This window comes from Pezoporus flaviventris, unplaced genomic scaffold, assembly GCF_033815535.1.
Source record: "Pezoporus flaviventris isolate CSIRO_AGI_PZ_B2104156 unplaced genomic scaffold, CSIRO_AGI_Pfla_v1 ptg000097l, whole genome shotgun sequence".
Taxonomy (NCBI): Eukaryota; Metazoa; Chordata; class Aves; order Psittaciformes; family Psittacidae; genus Pezoporus; species Pezoporus flaviventris.
Window position 1 is genome coordinate 631,001 of NW_026892645.1, and position 17,791 is coordinate 648,791.

Here is a 17,791-nt window from a genome sequence, read left to right on the forward strand (position 1 = left end):
CCCCGCGGCCCCGTCGCCGCCCGCCCCGCCCCTGCCAGGCTCCTCCCGCCGTGATGCGCTCGGGTCGCGCCTCCGCGGCTGCTGCGCCGGGCGGCGGCGGGGCCGGGCCGGGCCGCGGGTTCGCGGTGAGCAGGGGCCGGGGGCCGGGGGGGGCGGGAGCCCCCGGGGGGGGTGCGCGGGGCCGGAGGGAGCGCGCGGGGGGGCGGGGGGGGGTGGTGGTGCCGTGGCGGGGCAGGGACCCGCGGCCAGGCCCTGGCGCGCACCCCCCGGTTGCCGCCCCGGAGCGGAGCCGTCCGGAGGCGCCCGGGTCGGTTCCGGAGCGGGGCGGGGGCAGCGCCGCCTCCCGCATCCCTGCAGGGCCCCCGCCCCTCGGGGCCGGGCGCTGGTGACCTCTCGGCTCTGACCCTCAGGTCTGTCCTGCGGCTTCGGGATCCGGTCTGCAGGGCAGCAAACCCGGTCCAGAGCTGCGGGGAGAGCCCAGCACCGCGTCCAGCACCGCGCCCAGCACCGCGTCCAGCACCGCGTCCAGCACCGCGCCCAGCACCGCAGAGCCGCTGCTGAGCCCATCAAGGTGCTTCATAGACTAACAAGAAGCAGCTCGTGTGCGTGTGGTCCCTTCACCGGGTGAGCCACGCAGCAGCATCACCAGTGGAGCTGCTTTCTGAAGTTCTGTCCCGTTCTGTAAGCCAGGCCAGGCTGTCCCTTGTGCATCCCTGCTCTATCTCCTGAGCGGTGCCAGCACCGAGCGGCAGCTCCTGGGTCCTGGGGATGTTCCCCCTTGAGCCCGAAGCAGCAGCAGTCGACCTGGACCGACGCAGCGGGCTGTATTCCGGAGCTGCCGGGTGGGAGCTGTCCCCGCCGGAGCCGTCCCCGAGCAGATGACTGACACGGTGATGAACGGGAGGGTGCCGCTGCCGGAGAAAGCCTTGTCCGAGGGCTATGCCCGGCTGCGGTACCGGGACACCTCCATGCTCATCTGGCAGCAGCAGCAGCAGAAGCTGGAGTCGGCGCCCCCCAACACGTACCTGAGCCGGAGCCGGAGCATGTGGTACTCGCAGTACGGCAACGAAGCCATCCTGGTGCGGGACAAGAACAAGCTGGATGTGCCCAGGGACACGGGGCAGTCCAAGTTCTGTGCTATTATGTGATCGCTCTGGAGAGCGGCCAGGCTGGCCTCGGGCTGCAGGGATGGGGCTGCAGCACCCGCAGGGCAGACCCGCGCAGGGCAGGCACAGGGCCCAGGCCAGGAACTGTCTGAGGTTTGTGTGTGTTGTCGCTGTTGTAGCATCAGTCTGCACGTCGTGAGGTGTGTGTAAAACCCCGGCCTCAGCCGGAGCTCACAAGCCCGTGTCTGCTGCCTGGTATCTTGGCATGGTTCGTGTTGGACCATGTGCTGTGTGTAAGTGGCTTGGGTATGGTGAGGAGCACCTGCGGTCATCTGGGAGCCATCCCCAGCCAGCACTTCCATCGCTAGTCCATATGGATCGCCAGAGCTCTGCAGGGGCTGGCGGGAGAGACGGGCACGGATCCGCTTCCGTCGAGGCCAGGATTACGGGAAGGTTGATCCGCACAGCTACATGGCCATCACTTGTTCAGTGTGCGCTGCCTCCCTGTAGTTACAGCCTGGAAGTGGTCTCATACATCCAGGAACGAGGTGATTTATTGAGGGGAGGAGGGAAAAGATGTGCTGAGAGTTTCATCTGAGCCTCCAGAACCCCGTCAGGAAAAGCTGCACTGGAGTTTCATGCAAAGGGCCCTCCCTGGAACCACAACTGGGGATCAGACGGGACTTTGGGACTGCTCCCTTCCCGCAGCTCCCCCAGCCCCTGCTTCGGCACCAGCCACCGAGTGGGCACCTGGAAGGGAGGGACAGGCCCAGGAGGCAGCAGGGAGAAAGTGACTGTAAATCCACCCATCTGCTGCAAGGGACACACAGGAACCCCTGCACTGCTCCTGCCCCAGGCGCAGCCGCGGGAGCTGCACTGAGCCTTGGTGCACGCGGCAGCTCGGGAGGGTTCAATTCTGACTGGGGCTGGAGTAGGTTTGGTCGGTTTAAATTGTGTGAGCTGGAGGACTGCAGGAGGGAAGAGTACAACTGCACCGGGGGAGAGGCTGCTTCCAGGCTGCCTCCGTTGGAGCCCGATCCCCAGCTTGCTCAAGGCAAGATCGCACCGAGAAACCCAGCCCAGCACCTACATCTCATTGAGACCAGAGCGGTGCCACTTCCCGGGTGCTGATTACACCAGGGCTCAGCACTGGGGGATAACGCTGGGCTAATCACAGCCTCCCTTTACGCCCTCCCATAGCCCTGTGTGTCAGCCCAGCAGCAGTGGAGCCCAGGCTTCACCTTTAGGCAAATCAGTATTGAATGTTGGCTTCAGTCTGGGCATTTCCTGCCTACAATTAGGCACAGGCATTGTTCTATTTACCTAAAACCTCTTCTGCATTTTGTTTGAGCACTTTATTTATTTATTTATTTTTAACAAGGGGAAGAAGAATCTCTACAATGCACACACAGGGCTGCTGAGCAGAACTTACCTGTTCTAACATGAGATGGTGGAGGTTTGGTGTACTCAGCCCTGAGCCACAGCACGTGGATGCACTGCAAACCAGAGGCAGCTCTTTTGGGGTTCTTAGTGCTGTTTATGCATGTGTTGGTACCTGACGTGTGTGCTCATAAAGCCAGACCTCCACGTGCTCTCACTGCCCTCATGATCCCACCAGCACCAGCCCTGGCTGGGAAGGGCTTTGGTGAATTTTCCAGCCGGGGAAACCCCATTCAATGCAGCTCACGGAAGCAGCGGGATGGGGAGAGCTGCAGGGCCCTGTGCTGGGTGTTCTGTGGAGCACTGCCTGGGGTGTGCAGCCACCCGGCTCCAACCAGTGCCTGGTGCCATTGACACCCATGGACTGAGCCGCAGGGAGCTGCGGGTGAAGGGACCCAGAGCACAGGAGAGGGGGGTTCAGGAGTGCGGGAGCACCCTGGAACCTCAGGAACAGTGCAGCACAAAGTTATTTCCTTAACTTTTCTCATAGAAAAAAGCCCACAACTCATTTTTCTGTTTAGTTTCAGTAAGAGAGTCGATTACTTTGGGTCTAATCAGGCTCCTTTTGTAAACCTGGCTGGTAAAGCAAGATTCAGTTACTTGAAGAGTGTTAATTGGAATACTCAAGAAAATCCTAGGTATGTGCATAAATTCCTCCAGGACTGGGGCTGGATGGGACGGTGCAGGAAGTAGGACTTGCTTCTCCCTCATGCTGTGAACGTGACTGTTTCGTTTCCACATCCGTGTCCTCTTTAGTCACAGCAGGCTTGTGGAGTGGCTGCTGTGAGCAGTGCTGTTGTGTTGATGCACTTGTTTAAATGCTGTTGTAGCCTCTTCGGTAAAGAGCATTAAAGTGATTTGAACGCAGCATCATGAGTGGCCGGTTCTCTCCTGGGTGCTCAGCACTTGGGCACACTGAGGGTCACAACCCACAGAGGAAAAGGCAGCAGAGCAGCAGCTCCCAGCTGGGAGCTGCCTCAGTTACAGGTGGGGCTGGGGGTCATCGCCCCCCACTCCAGTCACATGTGAAGTGCAGCCCATGCAGAGAAGCCTGCTCCAGGTTCCCAAGCCCAAGAGCCTGGTCAAGCCTCAACAGTGCACTGGGCTTGACCCAGACAAAGACACACCCGAGCATCACACATACAATGAATGATCTCCATTGCTATCAGTGTGAGCTGATCCTCAGATAGGTTGTGCTTGTCCTCAGCCTCCTCCAGGGCTGTAGGAAGAGACACTGATGCACCCAGCACTAAGTCACTAGTAAATACCAAACAAAACATCCTCCTGTGGGGCAACTATGATTGTGAGGATGGGTTGAACAAACGTGACCTGTGGGATATCACTAATACACCACCACACAACACAGCTGCACCAACAGCAAAGCAAAACAGGTTTGCCAAAACCTTAAATTGTGACTTTTAAGTGCAGTGAGCAGGAACAGGATTAGAGAAAGATTAACCCTGGGTAAACTTGGCTGTTGTAACCCCTACCTTATAAATAAACTATCAGGCATGCAAAGAAACCCAACAGCAAACCCAACCTGAATCCTCCCAAGTGACCAAAACAGAACTTGGCCACCACGCAGCAATGTCAAGACTGGGCCATGCCTGTGAGCAGCACCTCTGGGTGCCCCTGTCCCAGCAGCGCCCTCCACATCCCCATCACCCTGGGCTCACTGACCAGCCCTGGCTGGAGGAGCTGGTGCTGTTGCCAGTGCCGGGACATAAACCTGGGTTTGGATTTCCATCTCCTCCTTCTCAGCTGAACTTCCATCACTCAGATGCAATTCCACATAATCTGTAGGAAGAGTAAAAGTCCTTCCTTGGCTCTCCTGGTGCATTAAAGCAGCAGAGTGCATCCCTCACCAGCACAAGGGTGGATTTAGAGCATTTGTGTGCCACTGCACCGACAGCTGGACGTGAGAATTACTCCACGTGAGTTCAAGGCTCACAGCACTGGGACTCTTCCTATACTCCTGTCTGTCTGCTAGCAACGCCACTGATTGCTCCAGCAAAGCCCTACAGGTTTGCAGCTGAAGCAAGCACAAGGAGACAAGGAAAGGGAAAGGGAGAGGAGAGGGGAAAACGCAGGATCAAACTGCACACACAAAACAATTTCTCTTTTTATTATGAAAAGAAACCGAATGCCCAGGACCAGGGTCCGTGATCACCAGTAACATCACAGATTACTTTCTAACTCTTCCTTTTAAATTCTGTCGTGTTTGAGGCCAGCAATTTGCAATGAACAAGCTAAAACTACTTACATTGACTCATTTCTCCTCAGTAACTGACATTTACAGGAATATACTAGAAATGGCACTAAAAAGGCTTAAGAAAAAGTTACGGTAAACTCGCATGCACATCATACAGAAAAGTAACATTCTTTTAAATATTAAAAAAACAAAACCCAAAAAATACACCAACAGATCTGTCTGCGTTGGTTCCGTCAGGACCAGGGGAGTTCCCAGCGGCCTGTGCCAAATCCCGTGCTGGTGGTTTGGTTAGTTCTAAAAATGACAGTTACAAAGAGCTGCAAATACCAGTTGTTAAAAAAGCATCTGGTTGTTCACAAGCAAGAGGATGCTGCAATGGGATGAACCCATCCCCAGCAGCACAGAGCCTGCCCAGTCAGCCCCAGGGAACCGCTCCGTGCGAGAGCAGGTCTCTTTAAAACCCAGGATTACAACAAAGGTGGTGGGGTTTGCGTCATGCCCGATCCCTTCCCCCAGCTCCAACCCCAACTGTAAAAAACATCATTCCTTTCAAAACAAGGAAAAACCTAAAAACTGGTCCGAAAGTCCCCGAAACAGAGAAAGAGCTAGGTTAGGTGGCTGCAGTCTGCTTCTACCACATGGAGAACATGGAAAGAGACCTCACAGGGGAACTAATGTGCACACGTACACGCAGACTCGCTCAGGTATGCGCGCGGCTATCACACACACAGGTTACACAGTCCTGAAGCGTCGGCTCCACAGTTACAAACCCTGTCGGTAGGAAAGTTTAAAATCACATCGATACAAAAGGAAATGCTTTTGTACAGACATTTGGTTCGCAGGAAGCTGCTGTACCCAACAGATCCCTCGAGTAGCTCCCACTGCCCTCCTGAGCCCACGGCTGATGAACAGCGAGAAACAGGCTGAGCTTATAATCAGATGGAGTCTACAGAGCTTCCAAGGCGCAGGGATGCTGGTTCATAAGAGGTCTGGTCAGAACAGGAGTTTCTCAGAAAAAAAGTTTCAATAAAACTACTTGTGTGTATGCATATACCTGAAATCAGACTGATTTCAGTGGAGCTTCCCCTGGAAAACAAAGTTAAACTTTGCTCCTTCAAGCAAAATTCTGCCATAAAAATCTCATTTTCTTTATTAAGTTTTAAAAAAACCCTGTTATTTTCAAACATTTTATGTTTGATCGTTTTAAAGTTCTCATGACACCTGCACTGCCAGGTCATGCAACACGAACTCAGTTAAATAAATGCTCTATGGTTTCAATTTCCAACTCATTAAGGGCAGCTGCTACTTACTATGGACTGAAAACAGCTCTTCTTTCCTGGAGACACTCTGCTCTGCAGGTACAAGAGGCACCACTACTGACATGGCAGGAGAGAACCAGCACTACAAACAACACGAAAATAAAGAGTGTAAGAACGACATTTGGAAATGGGGAGTCACCAACTTCTTTCCTGAAATGAAGGTCATGGTAACATGGATTTCTCCTGTGAATTGCCGTCCCGTAGGGAACACCTTACTTGCCATGAAAACACGCAGTTTCCCACTAACTGGAAGCTCAAGTTGCAGCAGGTTTATGAGATGCACAGGTTGTTCTTCATGCTCCTCAGTGGCTCTCATTGCTTGTTCTCCTTGCAAAGCCCCAAGCCAGGGCAGGTTTGCCAAGTACAATGGGATCCTCCTCCAGCGCTGCAGGGCCCTTTCCATCACTTTGTGCTTGGTCCCCAGCCCTTTGGCTCCAGCCTTCCCACGGATTGCGGTGGGACAGAGGAAGGTGTGTCCCTGGTGCAGTCAGTTTGGAGCAGCGATGGTGGCACCCTGCAGAGCCAGTCCCTGGGCTCTGCGTGGTGGTGATGCTGGTGGCTGCAGCTGGTGCTGCCTACAGCACTGCCTGGGCTTTGTTCTCCCACCACAGCCCAGCAGCAGCACGGCTCCAGGCACTGCGCTCAAGGAAAGGTTTCAAGCAGGGAAAGCTGGGAGCTTGTTTATCCAAGTTGCCATGGTACTGAAGTGGCTGCAATTATCTTAATTAAAACACTAGTTGGTTTTGCTAATGCAAGTCTCAGACAATAGGAGAAACACAGATGAAACCCAACCTATTAAACCCCCCAAGCTCTTCATTAGGTGGATAGTACATTTCCTCAGAGGAAATCCTGAAAATATATTGCTAAGGATCTGGTGAGGGGAAGATTTTTTGAGGGCAGAATTTAAAATACAGGAACTAAATAACTCCATTGTTAACGGCAAAGCAAAAACATTCGTTTCAGTAAGAACTGGAATTCCCCACTTCATCCAATTCCAAATGCTATGGGAAATCATCTGCAAAGACTCGAGAGCCTCCTACTACCAGGCCAAGCACCCTGGAGACTGCAAAACAAGCCAAAGGTGCCCAGAGACTCACAGGAGGGGCTCAGTACCTAACAGCGACACAGCTTCTCTCTCAGCCCAAGCCAAAACACAGAGCCTCTTTTCTACAGCAAACATGTTATTGCCAGGACATGGGTCAGACAGAGACAGAGGCACATCAGCTGTGCCCAACACACACTGAGCACCCTGGAATGCTGATCTGACAGACACTGGTAAAGACAGGGAAGTGTCCAGCTAATGAAACCTCAGCCGATGGGCAGTGACTGGCAGCTGATACAGATGCTGTTAGAAGTGCAGACCATGCAGTGCTAGTAACAGTCTGGTCCTGTGCTTCCCAGCAAAGGGCCATCACCCGGACACCACACATCCCAGCACAGCATCTCTGGGCTGTGGGTGCATTGGGAAGCCTGGGCTGGGGCTGCGGGGTCTCCAGGGCCACTTGCCTGAAAAATACAAGCTGGTGCAATCTGCACCCCAGGGCCTCTGGCAAAACCCAGGCTACGACCCCAACAGCAGAGAGGCAGCACTGGGGCTGGTGCTGGGAGAAGGAAAGGCGTAACGTTGTTAAACTCTGTACGCTCTGTCTTTACAATAAAAAGTTCAGAATTGGTAAGAAGTTCCTGCCCCTCAGATTTCAAAGTTTTACAGTTATAGGACTGGTGCTTTCCTAAGGCTGGATTACAAGAGAAAAAACCCACTGGTCTACAAATAGAAATCAAAAATAAAACAAGAGCAAGGAAAAGATTCCTGGAACATTACAGAGAAAACAACAGCACTCTGCATCAAGAAACTGTGTCTACCTGTATGGCTCCAAAATCTGTACAAAACAGCAAAAAGGGGGGTAAAAAGAGAAAGAAGAGAATGAACAAATCAAAACCCCAACACACAAACGTGACAGCACCAGACACAGGCCGGCCCATAGCACCTGTGAGTATCAAGTCCCATGTATTTACATGAAGCCTCGGATGTTTATGTGCTTTATTGCTGCTTGCTTGTTTTTGAATCTGGTTCCAATCACATCCGATGTTTGCCCTTCTGCTGCTTGCAGGACGCAGCTTTGCTTTTGTTATTTATTTCATTTTAAACAACCAATGGTTTAATAAATAAAAGACTTGTATATACATGAAATTAGGGACAGTGAAAACTGGCTGTATTGCAGCAGCGCGGGCCAGAACATCAGGCCAGACTCAAAAAGTTGCCGATGTCTCTTCTTTTTTCCTTCCTCCCCTCTTTTTTCTTTTTCTTGAGGTAAGCATTTCAGTGCCTGAAACCTGCACCCTGCACAACACACGCAGCGTTCCCTCCTCGGAGCTCCCTACTGAAACCAGGAGAGGAACAAAGCCCCCAGGCCCCAGCCCCCAGGCCCCAGCCCCTCTCCAGTTCCCTGCCAGCTCAGCCTCAGCTGGAGCTCAAGGGCTCCTTTATTTTAAGCGCAGACTGAGGTGCTTGTCATGGAGAAAATTCTTGAGCCTGTGTCTGGTAACAAGCACATGACTCTGTGGTCACTGCAGGAATCACCCCGAGGTCCAGCTGAAGACTGTCAGCCAAAAGCTGTTTTCAATTAAATTAAACCTTTCCTAGAGCGTGCCCATTTCCTGGAAATCATCTATTGCATGTGAAAAATAACATTTCCAAGAACCCCGAGCATCCCTTGCTCCCGCCTTCCCAACACATCACCAAGAAAAAGGAAAACCTCAAGTGGAAAAAACAAAAAATGCAACTACTTGTATTGCTCATGTGCTTAAAGTTCATGCTTAAATACCTTCCTGAAGAGGTGCCTATGTCTCTACCAAGATTAAGAAAACCCCAAAAGCATGTTAGCAACCCAGAGTACATGACTTTGTTTCTTTTTGTTTTTATGTAAAAAGATGATAGAATCTGACATTCCCATCACACTGGAGACTGCGAGATTAACACTAGTGCTAGTAACAAATACACCGCCTAGTTGAAAAGCTAACGTCTCCCAGATACAGTACCATTGTACAGAGATCTCTTTAGGAAAAGGTTCTGCTTTTCCCTTGTGTGAGCCCAGCAGCTCCTGAAGAGAGAACGTTGCAGGGAGAGGGCAGGGGCAGGAGGGGGGTTGCAAGCCTCACAGAACTTCCTAGTCATCTCCTGCTGAGAGTTCAGGGTTCTTCCATTTCAACCAACCTTCGTCAGCTAAAATGTATTTCAGAGACTTTATGCAAAGGGAACTATTTGTCATGGTCTGGTCACACACACACGCACACGGAAAGATCTTTGACCTATTAAGAGTGCCCCCAAAAAATGGAAGATTCCTTTTATAACACTGAATTAAAAAATAAAGTCAGAGAAAGAGAGAGGGGACAAAAAAAACCTGACCACCGTGGAGCAAGAGCAGTATATTAAGGAAAGGAACACTGCAGAGCATCGGCGAAGGTGATGTCCATTTTGGGTGCTGGGTGTAAGTGTCCGTAACTCATTCCGAATCGCTGCTGTCTGAGCTGGAGCCGCTGGAGCTGCTACTCCCAGACTCGGAGGAGCTGCTGCTGCTGAGCCGGGAAGGGCCTCCCAGGGGAGCCGAGCCAGATTTCTCTGCGGGGGGAAGGCAGAGATGAGGTTACCTGCACGGAGCTGAAACAGAGCCCTCGCCCTCCATGGCTTTGTTCACAACTTCATTTTGCCTGGGGATCTGTGCCCACAGCCTTCTCCCTCTGAAGGATGAATTTGCCTCCGAGAGGCCTTACATTTACCACCAGGGAGCTACCCCCTGGACAGGGACCAAAGCAGCCCCCCCACAACAGCTCAGTGCCCAGCAGTTACTCACTGACCAGCTGAGTAACTGTCACAGAGAGAAGCCCCAGGCTGCAAGGCAGCAGCAGTTCTGCCTCAGTGAGGAAGTCTATTACATACACAAGTGTTCAGGCATTGGTAGCACAGTAAAGCCAAAGCCTTTACCTTTCTTTGCAGGCTTCTTGTTGTTGTTTAGCTGCCCACTGACATCCTGTAACCGTTTTTCTAGTTCTTTCTTCTTTTCCTGAGCTAACTCTTCTTTTGACTTTGCCGCTTGCTTTTTCCCACCTGCAGCTGGGGATGAAGAATGCACAAGCTCTGAAATTGCACGGTTGCAGGTGAAAAAGATTGGACATCACTATTTTACAGGGCATGTAAATCTGTGCAGCCACTTTGCAGTGACACTGTCAAAGATCAAGTGACCACACAGCAGCTACACATCCCAGACAGAGCACAACTTCTGAGGTTGTCTAGATCATCCAATCACCATCATCCTGTAATGTGCATTTTCTAAGAGGGATCTTCCAAAAAGTATTTCAGAAGATAGAAATATCCATGTAATAACCTTATAGTTCCAGGTTACTTACCAGCCAGTTAAATGGTCAATAGTTACACATTTGTAATTACAGAATTGTTACATGGGGTTTTTGCCCTGTAAAATAAAGTGTCCCATTAAAGGTTGTCAGAAGTTAAGCACTTCCCATTACAACTTAAGATACGTCATGCAAGAATCTACTGTGATTTGTGTTACTTTAGATATAAAACAAAAAGGACAAATTAAAAACCAACGAGGCAAAGACTGGCAGAGAACAGGAATGCAGCTGCACCAGTTCGATGGCAATGGTGACAAGTACCAGCAATACCCAAACTTCTGAGCAGAACAAACATTCCTCCAAAGAAGGAGTAATTGAACACAGGCTTTGGGCAGTGTCAAAAGCACAAGTCAGGGGCCAGGTAACTTACCTGATGCAGCAAGGAAATGCCTATATTTCTGTGTGCTGTTCTAAAGCAGTGATAAAAAAAGAAACCTGGAAAGCAGAGTCCTAAGAGGGTGCATCCCCAGACTCCAACCATGGTGACAGACAGCAGAGGAGCCCTCTGGGGCCAGGAACACCAGCCCAGCGTGTGCAGAGGAGCAGACGTCTCAGTTATCTGCATCACTCTATGCTTTGGTTTCAAAACAAAAGGATGCTTCTTTTTCCTATGCCCTCTGGAAGCTCTCTTCTTGAGCTAGTCCAACTCAGGAGAAAACCAAAACTCAAAGCAGTGTATTGAAAAGCAAAAAGAAGGGTCAAAGCCTGAGCTCTGCTGAGGCCTACCTGAAAATCCTGCGATGAACAAATGGAGGTGCTCTGCAAGAGCTGTGAGTAGCTATGTTATACTCTTAACAGGACAACTCCTCCTTAAACAACAAGCAGATGGACAGGGCCAGAACCACTTCAGGTAAGTGATCCTATTGCTATTCAGCTGGAGCTAAACTCCCAGGGGGCCACCACAATTCACTCTGTGGATGAGGCACAGAGAAAGGTCTGTCCCACACCAAACTGGACACACAGCAGCACACTGACATTAATCCTGATCTGATAGAGACTGAGGGTAATACTGTGATCAGGCCATGTAGGAAGAGCAATTTTGGGGTGAACACACAACTCACTTAAACCCAGAATCCAGAGGCTTCCCAGGTAACTGTGCAAGTAATTTTTCCCCTTGTGTTTTGGATCCCAACCATGCTTTTTGTTTCCTTCCTAATTAGATGCTAAACTATTCAGGATGAGAAACTGATCCTCACAGATGTGCGCATATTACACCTAACAGAATGAGACTGAAACCTGTATAGTACCTTCTAGATTCTAGGTAAGTAATAAACCCATCACAGGTCTTGTAGAGGAACACAACAGTCCTCCAGGTCTCCAGAGCATGACTCCATGGGAAGAAAGAATGGAAGGAATAGAAAGTTTCTGTACTTCTCTTGGGAGAAAAGATCTCAAAATCCCTGTCAGCTCATACCCAACAGCTGGATAACAGCATCCTAACACACATGCCCTGTCTCCAGAGCTGAGCCCAAGAGCTGGTGGAGGAAAAGTGCCCCAGGAGGTAACTTACAAAATGGTTTCCTCTGTTTTTTCTGTAAACAAGACTTCACGTATCGCTCCAGCTCCCGTAAAGTCGTGGGCTTCAATGTCTCAAAATCTATTTCTATCTCGTCAGGATTGGAGTCTCTGAGGGAAGGCTCCCGGGACTGGATGATGTGCACCACTCTGCCCAGCTTCTCCCCAGGCAGACGGTTGATGTCCAAGCTGAGCTGTCGTTTCTCATCATAGGTCATGGGCAGACCTTCCTCCTCCTCGTCTGAATCGTAGGTTGCAGATGCCTGTTTGCCTCCTTTCTTGGGCTGCCTGAGGGGGTGGCAAGCATGAAAACATTCATGGGTATACAGAAGCAATAAACTGATTTTTTCTGCCCTCCTAGTGACAAACACCCCAGTGCTCTTGGCTTGGAGCCGCCAGCCAGATGGCTTGAGCAGCAGCACAACTTCTGAAGAAGTTCACAAATCAGGGATCAGCTGTTCTACCCCATTATACTTGAGCCCTGTGATGCACAAGCCCATGTAGCAGCAGGGCAGCCATGAAGTGGCACGTTCTTGTTGGCAGTGCAAAAGGCAAAAAGCAAAACCTTATCCCAGAGTGATCAGAGGGGACTGAGAGCAGGACAGTGTAAGTATGATGGTTCCACTGCCAGCTCTAACTTTGAGACTCCCTGGGGTTGTCTGGGAATGGGGACACTATTCAACAGCAAATTAACTGCAATGACAAGTGAGCTTCCCCAGGAGCTCAGCAGGGAAAGGGGAACTGGGCTGGAGGCTCCTGGGATTCCCCTCAGGACAGCTTGTGGAAGGCAGGCACTCACCTGCCAGCTGTGGTTGTGCTGTTTGCTTTCTTAGCTGGGGCCTTCTTCTGTTGGGCTTGCTTTGGTGGCTGAGCCACCTTGGGTTTCTTCTCCTCCTCAGCTTTCACTTTGTGCTTTTCTTTTTCCTTCTCTTTATCTTTCTTTTTCTTCTCTTTCTCCTTCTTCTCTTTCTTTTTCTTTGGTTTGTTCACTGGTGCCTGTGACAATGCAGCCAGCTGCTCATGGACAGCCTTCAGCTGGAGGAGAGCAGTGACAAAGGCAATCAGACTTCACAGCAAGGTAACCAACGCCTCCGCATCTCTACACGCAAGTATAGCCCAAAGTCAGTAATGGAGCAGTCTAGTGACTGAACTCAGGAGGCTTTGCTATATTTGAAAGTCTCTTAGAAATGCAGTGCAAGTGCACAAAGCTGACTCAACTGAACACGTCATTCTTGGTTTATAGGGGCAAATGAAAATTAAGCTTAATAGCTCCATCTAGAATGCTGACAACTTGGCCTCTGGAATCCTGCTTCACTTCCTGGCTCTCCTACTAGCTTGCTTTGAGACACCGAATAAGCTATTTTACTAATGCTCTGTTGTATTATGGGAGCACACATAAGCACTGCAGCATCTGGGACTGTGTATCTGCATAAGAAAGGCCGTGGCTTAAGTATTTGCAACGACAACAGCCAGAACAGCTCATTTCTACAGCCCGGGTACAGGTGACAATACCCACAGGAAGCTTGTGATTGGATTTCCTTATTACGCCTGAGCTCTCATACAAAATGGGTTTCTCTGTTTTTCCTAAATCCCAAGTACCGTGCACTCCTTCACTCACACTCCAGGATCCCAGAAGGAAGCTCACAGCATCAGTGCTGAGAATGGCTCTCACAGAACAGGAGCACCACATCAACCATGCACTTACTTCACTGCTGAGCCTTTCCCCTCTGGCTGCCAGAAGGGGAGATTGCTCTGCTGCAGCACAGTTAACCCCTTCCCCCTGCCATGGCCTTGGTGCTGCACAGACACCAGCCCAGCCACCGCAGTACCTGCTCCTGCAGCTCTGCCAGCCGCGTCGCTCGCTCCTCCTCCGAGTCCGAGCTGTCCGAGTCGGAAGAGCTCTCCTCGCTGCTGTGGCTGCTCTCTGTGCTTTTGCTCACCACTGGGGCTGCCGGGGGAGGTGGAGGGGGGGCCTCTGCAGGCTCATCGGGCATCTTTGCGAACCTCATCTCAAAGACGTCCTACAAAAAGGGGGAAAACTGGTCACAAAAGGAGCCTCAGCCACAAAGACCTCCCTCTCTGGCCTGTTAAACACACCAGGCACCCACCATGGGTCAGGGTCCTACTGCCCGATACAAGCTGCTGTACAACAATAATGTACAGATGGCTCCTGTAAGCCCAGGAAAATTCCCTCATTACTTTATACAGCAGCAATTATGACAATTTAGGAGCAGAACACGGTGTTGGGCAATGTCATGTGAAGAGCACAACAGTTCTGCAGCAGAGAACGTGGCTCTTTCCAAGGGCTGGAGAAATCACCAACCCTTTATGGTGCTAAGGGCAGATCCACACTTGGATCTCTGAATCCATAACTTGCAGCTGAACTAAATGTACTCTGGAGGACGCATTTACCAACAACTTTACCTGGAGCTTCCTGGCCATCGCTACCACCTCATGGTCTGGAGGGTTGTACTTGTAACAATTAGAGAACATTAACCGAATGTCTGCTGCAAACCCTTGTGCATCCTGGTATTCCCGACTGTCCATCTTTTTCTGCAAACAAACAAGCCAAAGGGAGAGGGGAGAAAAAGCCATAAGCAAAAGGCATTTGTAACAACTGCATGGAGGACATGTGCACCTTGGAGACAGCTCAGAACACCCTCAGAAATCACTTTTGTCTAAGAAAACAGTAGTTGGCATTTACAGTTGAGCTGCAAGAGCTACTCTTGATTTTAAAGTCCAGCTGATAAAGAATGGATACAGACTTCACCCTTTAGGAGCCCATTCATAATGTTACTTCCCAGTGTAGCGAGGATAAACATCAGCAGATAGATATTTGCACCTTCTTCCTTTCTCGTATTTTTCAGCTCTCACTTTCACCCATTCCTCTTGCAGTTTGGGACTGAATGACTGGGGTTTAGAGAGCATTCCTTCAGTGATTTTATGCCTCTATTACTACCAGGTGTAGAACCTTAGCACCAATTACTGCTACGGAAAGGAAACGGCTGAGAAGGTGGCGAGCCCTGGAAGGGAGCAGATCAAAGTGCCCCTGCTCTGAGCAGGAAGGCGGCCTCCTGACCAGCCAAAATTATCCATCAGCCTGTGATCCAGGCCATGTGGATGGACGTCTGAGCTGGTGAAGAGCAATAACACCAACACAAAGTAAAGCGAGACCTCGACAGCATCAATTAAAGCAATGTACAAGGATTAACAGGCCTTCAGTACTGCGCAGCCAAAATGAGCAGGATGGTGAGCACACTACAGCACCAAAACTGAGGGGAGCTTCCCCCTTCCTCATCCACGCTCAAGAGCAAGAGAAAATAGAAAAACTTACCCAAGAAAAGACTGGAACCTTCCTCTATCAGCAGGACATTAGAGCCAGGGACCAGTGCTCCAGCTTCGCAGACTACCATGTTCAGCCTAGCCCTTTCTCCTGCTTTTAGCACTGTGTCTGAGGCTCCCTCTTCTTGCCTGCAGCAAAACTCACCCTTTGTCTTGCCCTCTTCTCCTGCCAGGAAACTGCTGCAGGCTTTTAACAAAGCTACATTGCAAGTCAAGGATTCTGCACATTCTGCACCAGGAGCTCAGGAGGAAAACAGCCTCAGCTCCTCCAGAGCTTGCTTACAATGCTTTTGCCAGCTCAGAAATTGTCTTTTCTGTACAAACCCCATCAAGTAGTACTTAGTGCCCTCCAGATATCTGTCCTCACAACAGCCCTGTGAGGTAGGTTAAGCATCATCTCCAGTTTATGACTGGGAAAACTACAGCACAGAACTGTGGGGAAACTTGCCCAGGACCACAGCATGAGAACAGGAATTAGAGCTCAGACACTGGCAACTCCTGGCCTAATCCTCAATGCAAAGACTATGACAGCTATTCTCTCACCACTAAGTAATGCAACTAAAATACTCTTAAAATTATCACAGTTGTAGTAAGAACGCTCACAGCATCATGGCTGAATCGCAATGGTACATCAGCACATGACACACTCCAGGTTCTGTGTAGGATTTGCCAAGGAACATGGAAGGAATCACAAGCACAGCTGCCCTTTTGTCACCTGGGCATTGGCTCTGCTGGCAGCAGAACACTCCTGGCACGCTAGCCAAAGCCAGCAGCAATACCTTTGCCTCCTGCATGTGGAAGAGTCTCACCTCCACCAACACCAATTCCAATGGCCCACAAGCAGAAGATGGGAACTACAAAAACAAGGCTTTGCTCCATGGGTATTTAGGAGGGATTTGGGAAACCTCCCAGTCTACTGTGAAAAACACCTTGAATATTGGGCCATGCTAAGCTAGGCTCTTGAAGAGCCAAGCTTGAACCACACAAGCATCACATTATCTCCTCCCCTCCCCAGGTACCAGGTGATCATCCCATTGCGGTTGGAATCGCTCAGTGTAAGCCTATCTGGACCACACATGCCAACAAGTAGGCAGCAGCAGCTTCTGGAAACGGGATACTATCAATCGAATCCTATGAAACACAGCACCTCTTCTTCTCAGGGTGCAACACAATCCCAAGGACACATGTTTAAGCAGCTGGGCTATCCACAAAGAGGAGATGCCATCGCACGGTCTGCTTTGCAGGGCAGAAAAATAGATGTCCCTTCCCCCTCCCCCAGAAGCAGACAGTCCTCTGCAACCAGAGGGCTGTGACACCCTGCAAAAGATGTGGTAAATGTGGACGTACTTTAACAGTACTGAGATCCATGGGGTGTTTGATAATGTCATGATAGTCATGTAACTCCAAGGCCTCCGCATCGACAGGCTTGTAAAAGGGCCATGCGTAGGCTGCGTGCTTCTTTGAGAGCATCTCCTTGAGGATGCTGTCACAGTACTTGAGGTGCTCAGAGAGTTTGCCCTTCTTCCCAGCGTGCTGGGGCACTTCCCCATCCTCAAGGTCCTTCTTTGGTGGCTTGATGGGCCGGCCGCCGCTCTCCCGGCGCGCAATGATCTTGGCCTGCTTGGGGTCTGCAAGTGCTGTGGGCGACTCGCTCCGGCTGGCAGTGATGGCCGAGGTGGTGGGGGTGGTCGTGTCTGCTTTCCGCTTCACGCCCTTCTTCTGAAACAGACACGGACACATGGCATGAGCAGGGCCCAGCTCTGCGGCTGCACCAGCTCATCCTCATCTGAGACCTGCCTGCCCTCCGACAGGGTACCGTGACGGCACTGGGATAGATGGGACTGGGGGCTTCAATACGCGTCACTGACTGTGACACACACCACCTGAGCCACAGTAACCAGCCATTTGCACGTCTCTAAGCCAACCCCAAACATGATGCAAAATGTGTTAGCTCTATGTACTGCTGAGATTCAAACCCAGGACTCTTACCTCCTGTTTGCCAAGGGAAAGGCATGCGCTCAGTTGATTACTGCAGCTCAGCTGAGGCATCAGGACTTAGTAAGCATCGGAAACTTAAGCACATGTCTAAGTCCCCAGTGGCAGGACCAGGCTCTAAGTTCTGAATCAAAGCATATTATAAAAGACCTGTGAACCCTCACTCCCTCGCATGTAGCGGCTGTGCTAAGGTATGCTGTTTGTTATGGGCAAGAGAGGAATTTAATGATTTTGCCCTCAGCAAATTCACAGGAATTCAAGCTGCGACTGTGCAGTCAGCTCCCCCTTGTGCTCCTAGGAAGGATTTATTTCTCTGGAGAAAGAAAGGGAGAAAAAGTTCCAGAGAGAAATCTGAAGTAAATCCCATCAGGATTAGTTCTGTGTACCTGGTGAACTCCTGGGTTCATTCTTGAGTTTTAAAATTAAACCGATTCTCAGAAGCGAGTTATTTG

At 50.7% G+C, this 17,791-nt stretch overlaps 2 protein-coding genes and 1 long non-coding RNA gene across 5 annotated transcripts in view; 1 reads left to right on the forward strand and 2 right to left on the reverse strand.

The window, feature by feature from the left end:
* Positions 1-472: 472 nt before the first annotated feature.
* Positions 473-1,922, forward strand: BRD3OS (BRD3 opposite strand). The gene has a single exon (XM_061476902.1). The coding sequence runs from the start codon at positions 879-881 to the stop codon at positions 1,146-1,148; it is 270 nt and encodes an 89-aa protein (XP_061332886.1). The 5' UTR covers positions 473-878; the 3' UTR covers positions 1,149-1,922.
* A 2,734-nt stretch (positions 1,923-4,656) lies between these two features.
* On the reverse strand, positions 4,657-6,678 carry LOC133281395 (uncharacterized). The gene is made up of 2 exons (XR_009747495.1): positions 6,069-6,678; positions 4,657-5,052 (listed from the first exon to the last, which is right to left on the reverse strand). It is a non-coding gene; the product is annotated as an uncharacterized LOC133281395 (long non-coding RNA).
* Positions 6,679-9,487: 2,809 nt separating this feature from the next.
* The window catches only part of BRD3 (bromodomain containing 3), a 29,730-nt gene continuing 21,426 nt past the window's right edge, over positions 9,488-17,791 (reverse strand). For 2 of the 3 annotated variants that reach the window (XM_061476875.1, XM_061476874.1), the window contains 7 exons: positions 16,692-17,063; positions 14,427-14,555; positions 13,832-14,023; positions 12,802-13,037; positions 11,998-12,290; positions 10,060-10,188; positions 9,488-9,696 (listed from right to left, as the gene is read on the reverse strand). In XM_061476875.1, coding sequence (XP_061332859.1) covers positions 9,581-9,696; positions 10,060-10,188; positions 11,998-12,290; positions 12,802-13,037; positions 13,832-14,023; positions 14,427-14,555; positions 16,692-17,063 — 1,467 coding nt within the window. In that variant the 3' untranslated portion in view covers positions 9,488-9,580. Of the gene's footprint in view, positions 9,697-10,059; positions 10,189-10,481; positions 10,547-11,997; positions 12,291-12,801; positions 13,038-13,831; positions 14,024-14,426; positions 14,556-16,691; positions 17,064-17,791 lie in introns of those variants that run through there. The other variant, XM_061476876.1, reaches the window with a different exon arrangement.